Source organism: Patella vulgata, chromosome 6 (assembly GCF_932274485.2).
Source record: "Patella vulgata chromosome 6, xgPatVulg1.2, whole genome shotgun sequence".
NCBI lineage: Eukaryota > Metazoa > Mollusca > Gastropoda > Patellidae > Patella > Patella vulgata.
Genome location: NC_065884.2, coordinates 67,583,916 through 67,602,166, shown reverse-complemented (window position 1 = coordinate 67,602,166; position 18,251 = coordinate 67,583,916). Strand labels below are relative to the sequence as shown.

Genomic DNA, 18,251 nt, shown 5'->3' with positions numbered 1-18,251 from the left:
ATGATCACTACAAAATTATCTAGACAGCCCGATTCTTTTATATAATTTGATAAAAATCGAAAAGTATCATTGCATTGTGTAGAAATGATTGTGTTGAAGTCATGAAATCGATATTAAAATCGCCAAAAATAAAACAGTTATCGACATTATCACATGCTGACTTAGCAATCGAATAAAAAATTTTGTTGTTTTGTTCAGCAGTAGAACTTGGAGGTCTGTAAAAGGTACCTATTAAAATAGTTTTATTTGAAGTATTTAATTGTAACCATATGCATTCTGTATCGTGGACGTCCAGGTCAGGTCTTCTTTTCACAGAGAATGTGTCCCGTATGTAAGTCACAATACCCCCGCCCTGTCCGTATGTCCTGTAATTTCTTATCGGTGCGTGGAAAGAACTTAGTGGTATTGTATTGGTGTCTACTGATTTATCAAGCCATGATTCAGTTAGGAAAAATGCTAAAATATCAACTTTGTGGCGGAAACTCCTTATATTCAGATGGACGATAGACAAGTTGTGGGGAGGGTCAGGGTTGCTTTCAATATCACCAGAAACTAAAAGGGTCATAGATCTTATATTTGGGACGGTTTAGGAACTGTTACGTGTGAGGCTGTTGGTCTGTAGAAAGCTCTCACTGGGTATTGAGGATGGGATCCACATCTTCTCCAAAAATATCCGGCCCTGTTGTGGCATTCATCTACGTCATTATCTAAAAACGAAACCAGTGATAAAAGTCTATGATAGAAAAGCGCGTTCTGTTATGTGTGGATGTAGATGTTTGATACTAAATATAGATATTTGATGCTAAATATAGATGTTTGATACTAAATATAGATGCTTGACACTAAATATAGATGTTTGATACTTCATGGAGTCTTCAAAGTGGCGAGAAATAGGGTGTTTAACGTCCACTCGACACCAACTAGGCCATTTTGAGTATGGGTCTTTGGCTGTTGGGAGAAACGGGACCACCCCGAGGTTGGATAGGCGACACTACTCCTTGTCAGGTATAAGCTGGGATTCGAAACCACGCCACTTGACTCAATGACAGACTTTATGATCTATAGCACACTCGTTAATCCATTCGGCCACCACGCTTAGTAAAACATGGAGAGAAAGAGAAATAGGTTTTAACGTCCACTCGACACAAACTAGGTCATTTCGCGACTAACATATGGTTCAATTTTATTTCAATAATTCGCTTGAAGGTAGGGGTTTTTAGCAGTGGGGGGACAGAGGGTCCGGAGAAAACCCACGGGGTTGGACAGGCGAATCCTTGTCACGTACAACCGGGGAATCGAAACCACGCCAGTTAACTCAATGACAGACGTGCTAATCATTCGGCCAGCCAACCCCCAGTAAAAGATGAAGTATATACGCACCTGTATCTAAGTTACTAGAACCCCAACTATCATAGAAATAATATTTAACAGTTTTATCAGCCGGGCATTTTGTAACCTTTATCCAGCATCCAGCACCACCAGTGCTTATAGCTCCTGTAATTAAAGATAAGAGGTATAGGGTTTAACGCCCCGGCAATACTAAAACGCTGGTCATTTTGAGATCAATATATTTTACATGGATACACGTAAATATGTTCACTTGTTGATCTAGGTTTTTCCTCCAATCCTCTGGGGCCACGGTGGCTATTTGGGTAGGACGTTAGCTTGGTGGTCGGGTGTTCGATCCCTGCATTGGCAGAGAAAGTTCATCCAGATTTTCCGGCGTGGTTCCCCCTTGTCAGTGATGCAGGACGGTGGGCCTGACAAGGACAGCTGTCTAGTCGTTCGAGTTTAACGAAAAACCGAGGTCCCGTCTACACATTAGCGTGCACCTAAAAGATCCCTTGGCAGCTGGAAGTCGATACAAGAGTAGGTCGTAGCGCCGTTGTCCGGGCAAAATGTCCCTCATAACACACTGTATGTCGTATACCCGTCTCCATTAGACCAGTTCTAATAAAACATGTCATAATAAACATTATTGTCCATAGAAAAATGTAAAGCTGAGGATAGGTTTGTTTATTGGTTCGTGTGGTTTAACGGACGTTTCCACGGCTTTTTAGTGGGAGAAAGGAACCTTCACAACTTGTAAGTGAAGGAGGTGGCCTCTTCACGACTTGTTAGTGGAGAGAGAGAGATGTTTTAACGTCCACTCGACACAAACTAGGTCATTTTGGGACTAAATATGGTCCAGTTTGATATCCATAATTCGCTTGCGCGTAGGGTTCTTTAGCAGTGGGGGGAAACCGGAGGACCCAGAGAAAACCCACGAGGTTGGTCAGGCGACCCTACTCCTTGTCACGTACAACCTCGGAAGAAAAGGGTCTTCACAGCTTATTGGGGAGGGAGGTGGATCTCACGGCTTGTTATTGGTCGGAGGGCATCCTTCACAGTTTGTTTTACCTGTTGGCCTGTAGATACTGGTGTAAGGTTTATCACGTTGGCTTCCACAGTATTTCCACTGGGGTGCAGCTCTACGGAGGCATCCTGCTTCACTCGTCGACCCATTCTCGTGCTGCTCAGCATAATAGTCGCGTTCAAAGCGAGGTCGATTATCATTTTTGCAGCCATAATCAGCGAAAAAACAACCATCTCCACCAAACGTCATAGCTCCTGTAAAAATAATACATCGTAGTCAAGGTAAGTACAGAAATATGGTCATTGACTTCCTGGGGTAGGATCATTTTTTAACTATAGGAAATAAGTGTGTGTGTGTGTGGGGGGGGGGGGTAGCATTTTATTGCAGAAAGCCTAGGAACTGATAGATCTTAATGTCACGTTAACACAATTCTTTCGAGGGAAACACATAGTAAATATTATTTCTTGAGCTGAATTAACCTTTTATTCAAAAAAGAGATATTCTGATTAGTCAGTAAGATCACGTGATCTGAACAATTTGTCAAACCAGTCACACTATAAACCAAATCAGATCCGCATTGAGTTTGAACAATCTACTTTATAATTTATGTCTGCCGTTGGTCTGTTTGTTGGTCTGTTTGTCTGTCTGTCTGTCTGTCTGTTCAGGGTTGACGGTTACACTAGGGCTGTCCCGAGGCTGACATTTGGTGTATAGGGGTAGCTCGGTCCGGGGAGTAACATGGGCCAGGTGGCGTTACACTACCGCTTCCGATTTCGGAGTTATACTACTTTCAACTCTTGCAGCGCCGGGCTATCAGCTAGTTTGTCATATTTAAAATGTCTTCATATTATTGGACTCTTTTCTTGAGTACCGGGCCTTATATTTGAGTAAGATGTCATATACTTAAGTGTCGGACTCTACTTGAGTACCAGACCCTATACTTAAGTACCAGGCCCCAACTTTAGTGCCAGGCTTTATGCGTGAGTACCAGGCCCTATACTTGAGTACCAGGTCCAAACTTGAGTGCCAGGCTCTATGCTTGCGTACCAAGTCCTATACTTGAGTACCAGACCCCAACATGAGTGCCAGACTCTATACTTGAATACCAGTCCCAATACTTGAGTCTTGGGGGCATGCAGTCAAGGAGTTGGCCCCAGCATCACCAACCCTCTGTACGCGACTGGAACAAAATAGGAGTTTTTAGAAGAATTAAGTTTTACCCGTTGGGCCATAAACAGCTGTAACAGGTTTATCTTTAGCTGATCCACAATGTCTCCACATTCCAGCAGCTCTTGCTAAACATCTAGCTTCATCAGTAGCTGCTTGCTCGTGCTGTTCACCGTAGGTATCTCTAAAGGTGCCGTGTATTTTTGAATCTGCAGGACAGGAGTTCACCAACAACCAGCAACCTGTTAACAAAGGGAAGGAGAAATGGGCTTTAACGTCCACACAACACAAACTGGGTCATTTCGGGACTAACATATGGTACAATTTATATTTCAACAATTCACGTGCGCGTATGCATCTTTAACAGTGGATGGCAACCGAAAGACCACGGACAAATCCACGATGTTTGACAGGCGATCATACTCCTTGTCACGAACATGCTTGGATAGAAATCACACCACGTGATTCAGTGACAGACCTTATTGTCTAAAGTACACCGTACCAAATTGTAGTGCAGAGAAGAATTATTTGTCTTTAAATATAGTATCATGTCCGGTAAACCTTTGCGGAAGTACACCAATGACCAGGAGTCCACCAGATATGCTCATACCCACACTGATCCGCAGTGAATATTCCCTAGGCCGCGACAATCACTGATAAAGATGACATCGATGCGACTTCATGAGCAACAAATATTAACTTCTTCCTCCGACAAATTAAATTCTAAAACATTTTTTATGTATTAGAAAAATAAAGAAAGACGTTTGAAGTATTTGTAGGTAAAAATTATTTCCTATTTTAGTGTAAATGGGTATTAAAATGAGTAAAAGGCGCCATTCTCCTTGAATCAATTGTAATGTCTTATGTAAACAATGCACGCGCCATTGAGCCAATGATTGACGCCGCGTGATATGACATCATGTATTAAGGCAGTCATCTTTTACAGAGATATTAGAAGAGTTTCGTAATACTCTGTGAAACAGATTGCCTCATACCATCGATAAATTATTAATATTTATTGATGAATTTATTGAATTTAGATTTGAAATTAAAACTTCTCACGAGTATAAATCGATATGAAGATCAAATGTTCATAATAGCGATGGAGCTGTTGTTCTTGGTGGTGGTGGTGCTGCTGCACGATAATAACAGTGAAGATGGAAATGTTGAAGTTAATAGAAACCTATATTTATATATAATATCGATAACTGGGATGCAGCTGCTTCACTTGGTGGTTGGGATGTTGCTAATGATGATCATGATGATAAGAGTGAATATGATAATAATGATAATAGCGACGCGGCTGCTGCTCTTGGTGGTGGGGATGCTGCTAATGATGATCCTGACGATAAGCGTGAATATGATAATATTGATAATAGCGACGCGGCTGCTGTTCCTGGTGGTGGGGATACTGCTAATGATGATCATGAATATGATAATGTTGACAATAGTGATGTGACTGTTGTACTTGGTAGTGAGGATTTTGCTAATGATGATCATGATGATAAGCTTGAATATGATAATATTGATAATGGCGATGCGGTTGCTGCTCTTGGTGGTTGGGATGCTGCTAATGGTGATCATGGTCATAATCTTGAACTAAAAAAACGTTTGTAATATTAGTAACAAGAGTATTAGAACTTGCTTGGGGTGGTGCAAGGTGCTGCTATGAAGGATCATGGTGATAATATTGAACTTATCAACGTTTGTCATGTTAGTAACAGGAATACGTGTTGGTGGGGATGCTGCTATGAGAATCAGGAAGATAAGCGTGAAGATGAATATGTTGAACTTACCAACGTTTGTGATATTAGTAACAAGAGTGTTAGGACTTGAACCATCAGGTAAATAAGAACCTCTGGGTATATTAGTTTCTGGTGCAACAGTTCCAGTATTACATGGGCCTGGTGTGTAACTTGTTGTAGCTATGGTTGGTTTTACTCCTAGAACGACATTAAGATTGTGTATAGTTTGACGGATAGGTATAAAATACACATAATATCTTAAAAGAACTTGTCTGCATATCACTTCAATGGAAGTGGACATTAAATCAGGACCGCAAAAAGTTTCCTACCCCCCCCCCCAACCTGTGAAAAAATTGTCGGCCATATAAAAACAATAGATATACATTGTCCGTCAATTTTACAGGACCCCCTGAGAACATTTCCCGCCCCCTCGTTGCTCTGTCCACCTGTCCCTGTCCATCAGGTGGGCATAAATTCATATAAAAAAGTGGGCCTAAGCCTATAAAGAAAAAAGAGAAAGAAAAAAGAAAAGAGAAAGAAAGAAGAGGGGTAGGAAAGAAAAGAAAGAAGGAAGGAGAGGACAGGACACAGGACAGGAGAAAGATATCTAAAATTCGTCTGATAGTGCTCTTAGGTCATTCTGTTATCTAATTGTATCAGGAAATCAAAAATTTGCCTTCCTCTGCTTTGGTCTGAAATGCTTGGAAAATGGGTTTGTGGTTGTCAATTTTCAAAATTTTTCCTGGGGGGAGAACCGCCGACCCCCCTTCGGCGCGTACTTGTGTGGGCCTTGGTCAATGACATGTGTGGTGGGCCTTCAGCCCACCAGTCCGGCACTGCTCTGAGCTAATTACGTCCCTGCATTAAATAAAGCTATTTCGCACATTTAAAAGAACACCTATTTTTCCAAAAGGTTTTATAGAACCAATTCAATTTTACCACAGAACACCTCATACTACTTCACATTTGGGTATTTTCGAATGGAACGAGACAGTAGGTTCCGTGTACGCCATGGCATGCACGTTAACAAACCCTTCGCAGATTAATATCGATAAGCAAAAGCCACTGTCTGCACACGATTTCCCTCAATGCACACTGTATGGTGTCTATCCGTCTTCATGAAAGTCTATTTTAAAAGAACGTATCTTTTGCTACAAAGTATATAGAATCAATTAAATTTTACTACCAAACACCTTCTTACTACTCTTCATTTTCCCGCCTGGAGTTCACCTATACAAACCCTTCACAATTGAAATGCGATGCAAAATATACCAAAATGCCACTGTCCGGGTACAACTCAGAACACAATGCATGGTATCTCTCTGTCTTCATTACTCCGGTTGAAGAAGAGAAGTAGAACGTTCAGCCATATTTGATTGCATGGGGTTTAACGTCCTTCTATCATACAAACTAGGTCATTTCGGGACTAACATATGGTTTAATTTCATTTCATTAATTCGATTGCGCGTAGGGGCCTTTAGCAGAGGCGGGTGGGAGGGGGCGGAAGACCCGAAGAAAACCCAAGCGGTTGGGCAAGTGACCTTACTCCTCGTCATGTACAAGTTGTGAATGGAAACCACGACAGACCGTATGATCTAACGCGCATGCGTTAAAACATTCGGCCACCCAAATCCCCGGTTCAGAAACGTATATATACACCTATCAACCAGCGGTAACTATTAATGCTTTGATATATGCTTAAAGGCCTACCTTTATTTAGATATGTTGGACCATATGGATGTCTTGGACCGACTTTATCTAAAGTTATTGGTTGTGGAAAATTAACTCCATCCGCCCATTCTTTAGCTGTACATTCTAGTCGGAAATCATTATTAGCCGGCGACAAGAAATCGCTTGATGAAAATGACTAGAAAATATGCATATATAATATATACTCTTCAAAAGAATTAAGGGATATTGAAATGCAAATACCTATGCAGGTTGTGATAAATAGTCATGGACACTTGACATGCTTTGAGAGTATGTTCACTGCTGAAGAACCTATCGCCCCAACAGAACCACTGAGCTGCATACGCGACACGCAATAGCGCCATACACGTGGGAGGGGTTCATTGTCAAATTTGACACTTCAAGGAAGGGTTGATGAAAACTGCCGCGTTCTGGTTTATCCTACCCATGTTTGCTTTCCCATCGGTTCTTACATAAGATTTACTGTTTAACGTATCTTTGCTGTAGTGTGTTACGTTTAATTTGCAATGAGACGTCTTAAACATGATGAACGTCTACGTTCTATTGGCATGCTTCAAATGGGTTCTACACAGCGAGTAGTAGCCAAGACTGTGGAACCGGTACCAACAAACCCACAATGTTGATGATAGACCTCGTTCAGATCGTCCTATAGCCACTACACAAGCCCAGAATCGATACATTCGTATACAGGTCCTGCGAAATTGAGGCAAATGGCCAATCAGCTTTCTATAAACTTGTACCAAGATACAGGAATTCGAGTTACACCCCAAATGATTAGAAATCGGCTATATGCAACCCATTTGCATGCGCGACGACTGCGTGTTGTGCCTCCATTAACTCGCCAGCACATGGCAAACAGGCATCAATGGTGTAGGCAGCGTAGAAATGGGGGTAATCGTCGATGGGCGTGTGTGGATCAGATCAGTCCAGATTTACTCTGGATTTCACCAATAGGCGTGCTTGCGTTTGGAGGCGTGTAAATGAGCGTCGTGCTAACGTTAACGTCAGACAGCGTGACAGATTCGGACGTGGGTATGTTATGGTGTGGGGAGGAATCACGGACTTGCATAGTGTTCAAGGAAGGGTCACTGGTGTGTACTACCGTGGTCAGATTGCCCCAAATCGTGATTGGACGGTTGATTAGGAGCATGCCACAATGAATTGCTAAATGTCTGAGGATTGGTGAAGCAATTACTCATTATTAAGACAAAAATCAAAATCGTCCATTTTCACTTTTGACAGTATATCTCTTTGCGAGTGAAATGGAGCCGTCAGATACGAATTGTTTATGTTCATGTGTTGTTAACATACATAGTTTACCGCAGTTTTGTATTGTTTCTGAATATCCCCTACATTTTTGAAGAGTATATATTCTCGTGGTGATTATAAATACACTGTAGGAGTGTTTTTGAAATGAGATAGGTGCATTTGTAAGCCCAAATGGGAACAATTTGATATTAATAATTGATTACTTTTCTTTTCTTGGTGAAACAAGTGATATCCCATTAAATTAAATTTAAATTTTTCGAGAATTACCCGTGTGATGTTTTGTCAGATAAGATTTTTGGAATTGGACGAAATAATTAAAGGACATAAAATAATGTTAAATTCTGTGAAATACTTACGTGTTTATTTTCGTATGTATGATAATATGCGTCGTTTTCCATTCCACCTGAATAATCTATAAATTTCTTCCCGTGTTCGTTGTAATAAACATTGTGATAAATTTGATTTCCTGAAAATGGCAAGATAAGCATTTAATGTTTCAAGCGATGGGCATTATCTCACTTTTTTTAGAAACAAAGAAAAAAAAGAGAAAAAGTACAATTATTGATTTTTTCCAATAAGACCACAGGCTTATTGTTTTATGCTAGGTTCTCAATGTCACGATTCGCTCTAAGATCTGCTATGAATGGTTCAATTTTATTCCATTAATTCGTTTCCGCGTAGGAGTCTTTAGCAGTGGGAGGAAACCGGAGTACCAGATGAAAACCGACAAGGTTGGACAGGCGACCCTACTCCTTGTCACGTGCAACCGGGGAATCGAAACCACGCCAGTTGAATCAATGACATACCTTATGATACAACGCGCACGCGCTAACCATTCGACCACCCAACCCCGTGCTACAATCCTGGTGTTGGCCGAGAGTATACATATAACATATGGTTCGTGTATTATTTTTGACTTTAATGCATTAACTCAAACATCCTTATCTGTGACCCTGAAGTTTCAGAAATACAATAGGCGCTGTTCGCAATTTTGACTAAACGCTAAGATATCGCTTAAAATCTAACTCAATAAAACTGGAATCCGATTGACGTCAGCGACCCAAATATAAAATTGAAATTTGAAAATTCCCCAAAATAATTGTTTGTAGAAAATTTCAAAATGTCTATGCACCTTCTGGGTATCCTCTGTGTGAACTATGAGCCATGGCTGCAAGCTTGGGATATCTTGATGTCCACAGCGTATTGTTAATAGGCATTTTCTGAAAATACAAGTGATATGATTACTATTAATATTCATATAACCCACACACTAAACAGTTGTTTTAGATCCGGGTTAAGGGATATCCTATTCCTTTATTTAGACCTTGGTTAAAGGATATCATGTTCCTTTATTTAAATCTGGGTTAAGGGATATCCTGTTACTTTATTTAGATCCGGTTTAAGGGATATCCTGTTCCTTTATTTAGACCTTGGTTAAGGGATATCCTATTCCTTTATTTAGACCTTGGTTAAAGGATACCATGTTCCTTTATTTAAATCTGGGTTAAGGGATATCCTGTTACTTTATTTAGATCCGGTTTAAGGGATATCATGTTCCTTTATTTAGATCTGGGTTAGGGGATATCCTGTTCCTTTATTTAGGCCTTGGTTAGGGGATATCATGTTCCTTAATTTACACCTGGGTTAAAGGATACCATGTTCATTTATTTAGATCTGGGTTAAGGGATATCCTGTTGCTTTGTAGTGGTTGCATTGTCCAGGCGCTGTCGAGAGTCATTCTAGATAATGCTCCGTCATCCTTGTAACTATGTTAAAGCCATCCTTGTAAATATGTTAAAGCAATCTTTGTAACTATGTTAAAGCCATCCTTGTAACTATGTTAAAGCCATCCTTTTAACTATGTTAAAGCCATCCTTGTAACTATGCTAAAGCCATCCTTGTAACTATGTTAAAGCCATCCTTGTAACTATGTTAAAACCATCTTTATTTACTTACCATTAAATCTGTCGCTATCGAACCTGGGTGGCTGTTCTTTGATATCCCACGACCATCGACTTGCATCGATGAACTTCTAGCATCATAAAATACGTTATATCTGACAATATTATCACGACCACCTCCTATATTGGTGTGTATTTCATTCTGTTGTTAAAGAAAAGGACGGGTGCTTTAAATATTATTATGTAAGATTTAAATAAAGAGCTGGTCGTTCGTAATATAAAGTTAAACAATAGATAATGGAAGATTAATATATTGAACATTTCAGTCAAGTTATCGATGTTTGAAGTTGTATATATATATATATATATATATATATATATATAGTCTCGATTGTCAAGTACCCTTGCTACGATAATAAACGATTATCCATTTTAAATTAAAATGGTTATTGGTTTTTATCCATTAAAAATTACAAACATTCGATGATTCCAGGGAGTTCATTATATAGGCTTGTCCTATATAGTTTGGAGCAGAACAGCAGGACGTTAAACCCCATTTCATTTCATTTCTTATAGGCTTGTACTGTGAATAGATGTGTAATTAACTTCATAGAATACTACATGGCGTCTGTCCGTCTTTATTAATCCGACAGGGACAGAAGGCATCTGAAATCATGTTTTACAATACCAGAAAAGAAAGGCGCTAAACTCCGTTTTACCGCCCTAAAAAACGTCATGACTGGTTATTAGGCAAAACGTCGGTACAAAAACGAATACGAAAACGAAAACGCCATCGATTCATGTGACGTCAATCCCTAATGAGTGTTCGGCCAGTGCAAAACGTCACGCGTATGGAGCTGATACGCAAACGAAAATGTTTCTTGTCTCACCATTTTTCGAGGCCTTGTTTATATTGTTGATTGTATAAAGTTTTGTAGAATGTGTTCAAATACAATATTCTGCTTGATTTGTTGTACAACTGCTAAAAAAAATCGATTGAAAACTTTGCCTTGACCGAGAAGTTCATAAAGTAGAAATTAACGCCATCTAGCTATTATCGTACGTCGGATTGCGAAACCGCGTGTTAGTGGATACGACGAATGGTTTTGTGTTCGTTTTCATAACGATACGAAAGGTCCCTATTATTAAAATCAAAGTGGCTATTGTTACAACGAGTCTGAGCCAAGTTTAGAACGAATTCCAAAATGGCTGCCAATCTCCCCAACACCAGCTTTGAAAAAGGAGCAGAATTTTCAACGTTCTCAGAACTGAAGGCAGCAATTAAGAGATGGGAAGGTTAGGGTTAGGGTTAGGACTATTTTTACGACTATTCAGTTTTTTTTAACTTCGCCGATGGAGGACTGTGAAAGCATTGTCGTAACAATAGCCTGAGGACTATTTTTACGACTCGTCGTAACAATAGCCACTGCCTATTAAAATACTCCAACCTCGTGGGTTTTCTCTGGGTCCTCCGGTTTCCTCCCACTGCTAAATACCCCTACGCGCACGCGAATTGTGTAAATAAAATTAAACCATATGTTAGTCCCGAAATGACCTAGTTTGTGTCGAGTGGACGTTAAACCCCATTTCTCTCTCTCTGTCTATTAAAATACATACATGGTAGAAGACGTTATACTCGATGTTGACACTAGAATACTGGTCATCTAACATAACACCACGTACTGGAGCACCAGGCCAATGTCTTATAGTATCATGAACATGGTTGTATCGTATTACATTACCTCTCTAAAAAAAACAGACATAAAATTCGAATAAGCAATGGAATGCTAACCATTCAATTAGAACAGATAACCACGCAGCAGCTATGTCTGGGCAGCAGCTTATCCGAAAGGATTTCCAATAAGCGTGAACATGGTTATATCGTATTACATTACCTCTCTATAAAAAAAAACAGACATAAAATTCGAATAAGCAATGGAATGCTAACCATTCAATTTGAAAAGGGGAGGTTGGGAGACCGAATGGTTAGTACGTGCGTGCTGTATCATAAGGCATGTAATTGGGTCAGCTGGCGTGGTTTCGAATCCCCGGTTGTGCGTGACAAAGAGTAGGGTCGTCTGTCTAGCCTCCGGTTTCCTCCCACTCCTAAAGACCCGACAACATGTAGTATTCGTAATTCCCCTGCGACTTACCATCGTCCAGTCTCTACCAGCATGTATGGCACCACAATCACTGGAATCATGACAGCATTTACTAAAATGGTTATATTCCATAATGTGATCGTTGCCCTGTAATTAAATGTTTATATTCAATGATAAATGTTTATATTCCATGATACAATGGTTATATTCCATGAAAAAAACCGGTTATATTCCATGAAAAAAAACGGTTATATTCCATGAAAAAACCGGTTATATACTATAACGTGCTCTTTACCCTGTAAATCGTTATATTCCATAATAAAAAAAAACGAAATATAGCATATGATAAAATGTTTATACTCTCTAATAAAGTGTTTATATTTCATGATGAAATGGTTATATTCCATGATAAAATGCTTATATTCCATGATGTGAACGTTACACTGTAATAAAGTGTTATTTTCCATGATAAGTGGTTTATAGTCCATTATAACATGCTCATGTTCACGATAAAATAGTTATAGTCCATGATAAAATGGTTATAGTCCATGATAAAATAGTTATAGTCCATGATAAAATGGTTATATTCCATGATCAAATGGTTATAGTCCACCGCGGAAAAGAAATCGTATATTCTATTTGTAGAGTAACTAATTTAAATCGTCTGATACGGTTGGCAACTACACTAGGGATGTTACACTACTACTTCTGGTGGACTAGGATTAGGCTTGGAGTATATCTTCAATAAGTTCGAATTCTCACTAACTTCTGTAAATACTTACTGCCCATCGGATGCAGGTGTAGGGGCCATCGTGAAGATAGTTATATCTCATTAAAATATTTACTCCTTGTGGACTAATACCATTTGCACCAACTTGAGTAGCTCGACCAAATTTCCAAATGTGGTTATCTTCTACAACGTTTCCTGATGACTCTAATTTAACTCTGTTGCCACCTGTTCATGGAGAAATTTCCTACAGTGGTTACTCATAGCTATTTGATCTCATGTATGTACTGGTGGAAATTCAAAACCAAATGCGTCACACCGAGAGAGATATCGGGTTCAATGTACACTCAGCACAAATTAGGTCATATAGGCCCTCCTGTTCTTATTACTATACAGTGTATCTATAGCGGGAGGAAACCCATGGACGGACAGAGAATCCATGAGGTTAAGCAAGTGGCTGTGATCGTAATCTGGATTCTAGTCTAAACATCAATCATGATATGATGATAATTTGCATGAAGAGCGTCGAGGAAGACTACCTTTTTGCTGCTGCGAGAAATATTAATTAACAGTCAGACATATTAATCAGTTACCTGTGAGGCTGACACCGCCATCAGTATCATGTATATCACATCTAGATACAGTTACCGATCTACAATCTTTATCGCAATTAACACCATACGATCCTACAATAGAAACATCACCATTAAGTCTTCATCATCAGTATTAACTAATTCTGCATCTTTAGTATCATCTAGAAACAGTAAATATATCTACATCATCAGTATCATTAAGAATGGATAATAAATCCACATCATCAGGGTTATCTAGAAACAGTAATATATCTGCATCATGAATATCATCTAGAAACAATAAAAGGTCTACATCATCAGCATCATCTAGAAACAGTAAATATATCTACATCATCAGCATCATCAAGAATGGGTAATATATCTACATCATCAGTATCACCTAGAAACAGTAATAAATCTGCATCATCAGTATCATCTAGAAACAATAAAAGGTCTACATCATCAGCATCATCTAGAAAAAGTAAATAGATCTACATCATCAGTATCATCAAGAACTGGTAAAATATCGACATGATCAGTATCATCTACAAACAGTAATAAATTTGCATCATCAGTATCATCTAGAAACAATAAAAGATCTACATCATCGGTATCATCTAGAAACAATAAAAGGCCTGCATTATCAGTATCGTCTTAAAACAGTAAAAGATCTACATCATTACTATCATCTAGAAACAGTAAATAGATCTGCATCATCAGTATCATCAAGAACGGATAAAATATCTACATGATCAGTATCATCTACAAACAGTAAAAGATCTACATCATCAGTATCATCTAGAAACAATCAAAGGCCTGCATTATCAGTATCGTCTTAAAACAGTAAAAGATCTACATCATTATTATCATCTAGAAACAGTAACAGATCTACATCATCAGTATTATCTAGAAACAGTAAAAGGTCTGCATCATCAGCATCATCTAGATCTACATCATTAGTGTCATCAAGCTGGATCAGTGTCACCAAGTAATATACCTTCATAACCAGTACCACATAGAAATAGTACCGGGTACACATCTTTTGTATCACCTAAAGGAAGAAATTGTAACCAGAAGATAAATATCGTATCATCTGAATTCAGTTAGTCAATCTACATAATTACCCGTGTTTCTGATTTCAAGATTGGCAATCTTCACATGAGTTGAGCTGATTCCTGCAATACCATAGCGACGACATGCTTCCAGGGTGAAATCTTCAAAATTAATGTTGTTAACACCTGGAGCTAATCTAGAAATACATAGGTAGAGCATAATTATTTTACTGGCGATGTGAACTCCTCAAATGCTTTCCATATACTGCATCGAGCAGGATACTCTGTGCAGAATCGAATTATTAGATACCAAAGCTCTCATTTGCAGATTTGTGTTTATAGTGTCTTGTTTCATTTCTTACTTTATGATTTAAGAAATGTGTAGCTAAATGGATTTTTTGGTTTTCAATATTTATATTTAAAGGCTCAATACCACTCTTGTTGTAACTGAATAATATGTCCCAATCTTTATTCTGTCAACAAATTTTACTATTTTACAATATTCCAATTAATTGATGATACAAATTTCATCTTAACACACCTAATTTAAAAAATTGGAAAAATTCAACTAAATGATTTGAAAAGCCTGACGTAAAGCTTTTCAAATGTGACTTGGATTTAAAAATATTTTCGAACCCTTTGGACAAGTAAAATAGGATTTAATGGATAATTTACACAACAGGTAGTACACTAACACATCTAGTACTTAGAATAAGGCTATTGATTATTTTCTGGAGCTGTCAAGCCAGCAAGAGTGTTATTGTCCCTTTAAAGATGCATTATGTAAGATTTAGATTAAAAGCTGACAGTTTCCGTTATAATAGTTCAAAACTAGATAATAGAAGGGGGTATCTTGACAATTTCAGTCAAATTACTTCATTCTGGGCGACGTTAGCGAATTTTGCATAATAGCTCAGTCTCGGTTGTCATTGGTACTGTTGTTACGATAGTAAACAAAGTCTCGATCTGCAATAAGCAGATTTAGCTCTTGCATAATACATCTTTAATAAGGACGTTAAAGAATGAACTCACTGAATACAGTTGTGTAGTAAAGACACGTAAACTAGATCTGTTTGTTTTAATGTTCCAGTTGGTGTATTTGGCCATAAGTACAGAATACCAGTTGATCTATCCACATAATATTCACCCTGTATAAAAGAAAACGGTGGTTTAGTGGGTAAGACGCTAGCCCGCTCTCCTTGAGGTCGCGTGTTCGATCCCTGCATTGGCCGAGAAAGCTCCGACATGGTTTCCCCTCGTCAGTGGTGCAGGATACAGAAAAGTATAGCAGGATGCCCAAAATATGGTAAATTTTTATCAAAATTCTGCCATGAACAATGGAAATGAAAAATGATATTGGGGTGGGGGTAGGGGTGGTGGTCTTAGTTACCGAAGCCATGTTCTAAACAGTATTTAAAGTTACAATTTCATATTTTTAAGTTATATTTTTAAAATGTATTAAAACAAAGCTCTAAAATTGATGGTATCTATAAACAGTCTTATTAATCCTATAATTCACTATTAATATTGGCAGTTGTGAAATTGGCAAAAATATCATTTTCAACTTCAAATTTAAACGTTTGAAGATAGCTTCCATGGTGGAGAATAGGAAAACAAGAGAGGCAATTAGGAGGTAATTGTGTTATTATTTCCGCTGTGAAGATTTTTAAGTGTGAGAAAGATAATCTATGAGTTGACAACCTATTGAGCAAAAGACATAGAAATAATCATGTTTTGACTTTCTTAGAAAATATGAAATTGTAACCTTAAATGATAACATAATAAAAGAGGATTTAAACTTTAAAAAAAACATTTCAGCGTAGAAATGAAAATGAAATGAAATTTAACGTCCTACTTTCTAGAAACAACAGTGTGTTATGGGAGATATTTTTTCCGGAGAGCGACACTGCGGCCTACACTGTATTGAATTCAAATTGTCAAGGAGCCTTTTACGTGCAATCAAATGTGCACACGGGGCCTCAGTTTTCTGTTCCATCCCAGGGGCTAGAAAATCGCGACTCTCTTCAAGCAAGGGAGATAAGTCAAGTCACTATATGAATCAAAAAGATTTATCCAAAACGCCTGTCCAATGCTAATTTACATGGATGTAGTGGCGTGATGTTTGATTCCAGGTTTTCGTTTCACAGAATTCAATCATTTGAAAAACCTTACCGGTTGGTCTAACTCTGAAAGCATGTTAATGACTCTGAAATAACCGCCTTGATTTGAATATCCATTCACCTTGCCGTCATAGCGAAGTGTTCCTGTAATATAAATACATCCAGCTATAGAAGATTCTATTATCAACATTCTGAATGGAAATGAAATGAAATGAAATGGGGTTTAACGTCCTACTGCTCTGCTCCGATTGAGCTAATAAAGACGGGCATACGCCATACAGTTTGCTTTGAGGGCAATTTTGCCCGAACAGCGGCGCTAAGGCCTATTATCATATCGAATTCCAACTGCCAAGGGATTTTTTACGTGCATGCCAATGTGTACACGGGACCTCGGTTGTTCGTACCATCCAAACGAGTAGACAGCTGTCCTTGTCGGCCCTCCGTCCTGCGCCACAGAATGTTGATATAAATCTTTGTTTTACCTTTCTTGCTACCAAAACGTGGTTTGGTAGCTAATGTTATCTGATGAATTGATGAATTTATTGTAGCAACAGGTACAGAATCATCAGCCCAGCTATAATACCTGATAGAAAGATAGAAATATATAAAGTTCAAGATATTTCAATACAAATAATCTTTATTCTTACCTTTTTTGAGACCATAGCGATTTTTGGTAGTTAGGGTTATCTGATGAATGGATGAATCAATTGAAGCAACAGGTACCGAATCATCAGCCCAGCTATAATACCTGATAGAATAAAATACTTATATAAAGGTCTTGGTCCGGTTTCTATGCTCGGTGTTGGGGATCGCGGTGGGTAAGACGCTGGCTCGCTATCCTGGAGGTCCGGTGTTCGATCTCTGCATTGGCCGAGAATGTTCATCCAGATTTTCCGACTTGGTTCCCCCTTGTCAGTGATGCAGGACTGAGGGCTTGGCAAGGGCTGTCTAGTCGTTCGGATGCGACAAAAAAAACGAGGTCCCGTGTACCCATTAGCGTGCACGTAAAAGATCCCTCGACAGTTGGAATTCGATATAAGAGTAGGCCGCATAGTGCCGCTGTCAGTGATGCAGGACATAGGGCTTGACAAGGGCTGTCTAGTCGTTCGGATGCGACAAAAAAACCGAGGTCCCGTGTACACATTAGCGTGCACGTAAAAGATCCCTTGACAGTTGAAATTCGATATAAGAGTAGGCCGTAGTGCCGCTGTTCGGGGAAAATTTCCCTCATAGCACACTGTATGACGTATGGCCGTTTTCATTAGCCCAGTTCGGAGCAGAACATAGAACGTTAAACCATTTCATTTTATTTCATTTACGCTCGGGGTTGGGCGAGAAAGTTCCCCTGGATTCTCATGTCAGTGATGCAGGTTGCAGTCGTTCGAGTGGTATTACTGTCCTTCTCGCAATTTAAGAACATGTGGTAAGAATCTACTAATGGTACCATCAATAAAGTCATGGTGCATGATAACGATAAGAGGATACTTGTCGAAACGTCGTGCTTTTAGAATAAACTATGTGATTGTTTCC

General features: G+C 38.9%; 1 protein-coding gene and 2 long non-coding RNA genes across 3 annotated transcripts; all 3 read right to left on the bottom strand.

Annotated features, from left to right (window-relative positions):
• Positions 1 to 598: 598 nt before the first annotated feature.
• On the bottom strand, positions 599 to 7,060 carry LOC126824066 (uncharacterized). Its single transcript, XR_008788607.1, has 6 exons — positions 6,979 to 7,060; positions 5,320 to 5,466; positions 3,577 to 3,765; positions 2,401 to 2,610; positions 1,381 to 1,494; positions 599 to 707 (listed from the first exon to the last, which is right to left on the bottom strand). It is a non-coding gene; the product is annotated as an uncharacterized LOC126824066 (long non-coding RNA).
• Positions 7,060 to 9,465, bottom strand: LOC130013236 (uncharacterized). The gene is made up of 3 exons (XR_008788608.1): positions 9,380 to 9,465; positions 8,604 to 8,713; positions 7,060 to 7,135 (listed from the first exon to the last, which is right to left on the bottom strand). It is a non-coding gene; the product is annotated as an uncharacterized LOC130013236 (long non-coding RNA).
• Positions 9,466 to 10,018: 553 nt separating this feature from the next.
• LOC126824495 (uncharacterized) lies at positions 10,019 to 17,383 on the bottom strand. Its single transcript, XM_056101968.1, has 9 exons — positions 17,369 to 17,383; positions 15,634 to 15,749; positions 14,674 to 14,798; positions 13,571 to 13,663; positions 13,033 to 13,205; positions 12,302 to 12,397; positions 11,766 to 11,894; positions 10,227 to 10,350; positions 10,019 to 10,029 (listed from the first exon to the last, which is right to left on the bottom strand). Exons 1-9 carry the CDS (start codon positions 17,381 to 17,383, stop codon positions 10,019 to 10,021), a joined length of 882 nt encoding a protein of 293 aa, XP_055957943.1.
• Positions 17,384 to 18,251: the final 868 nt, after the last annotated feature.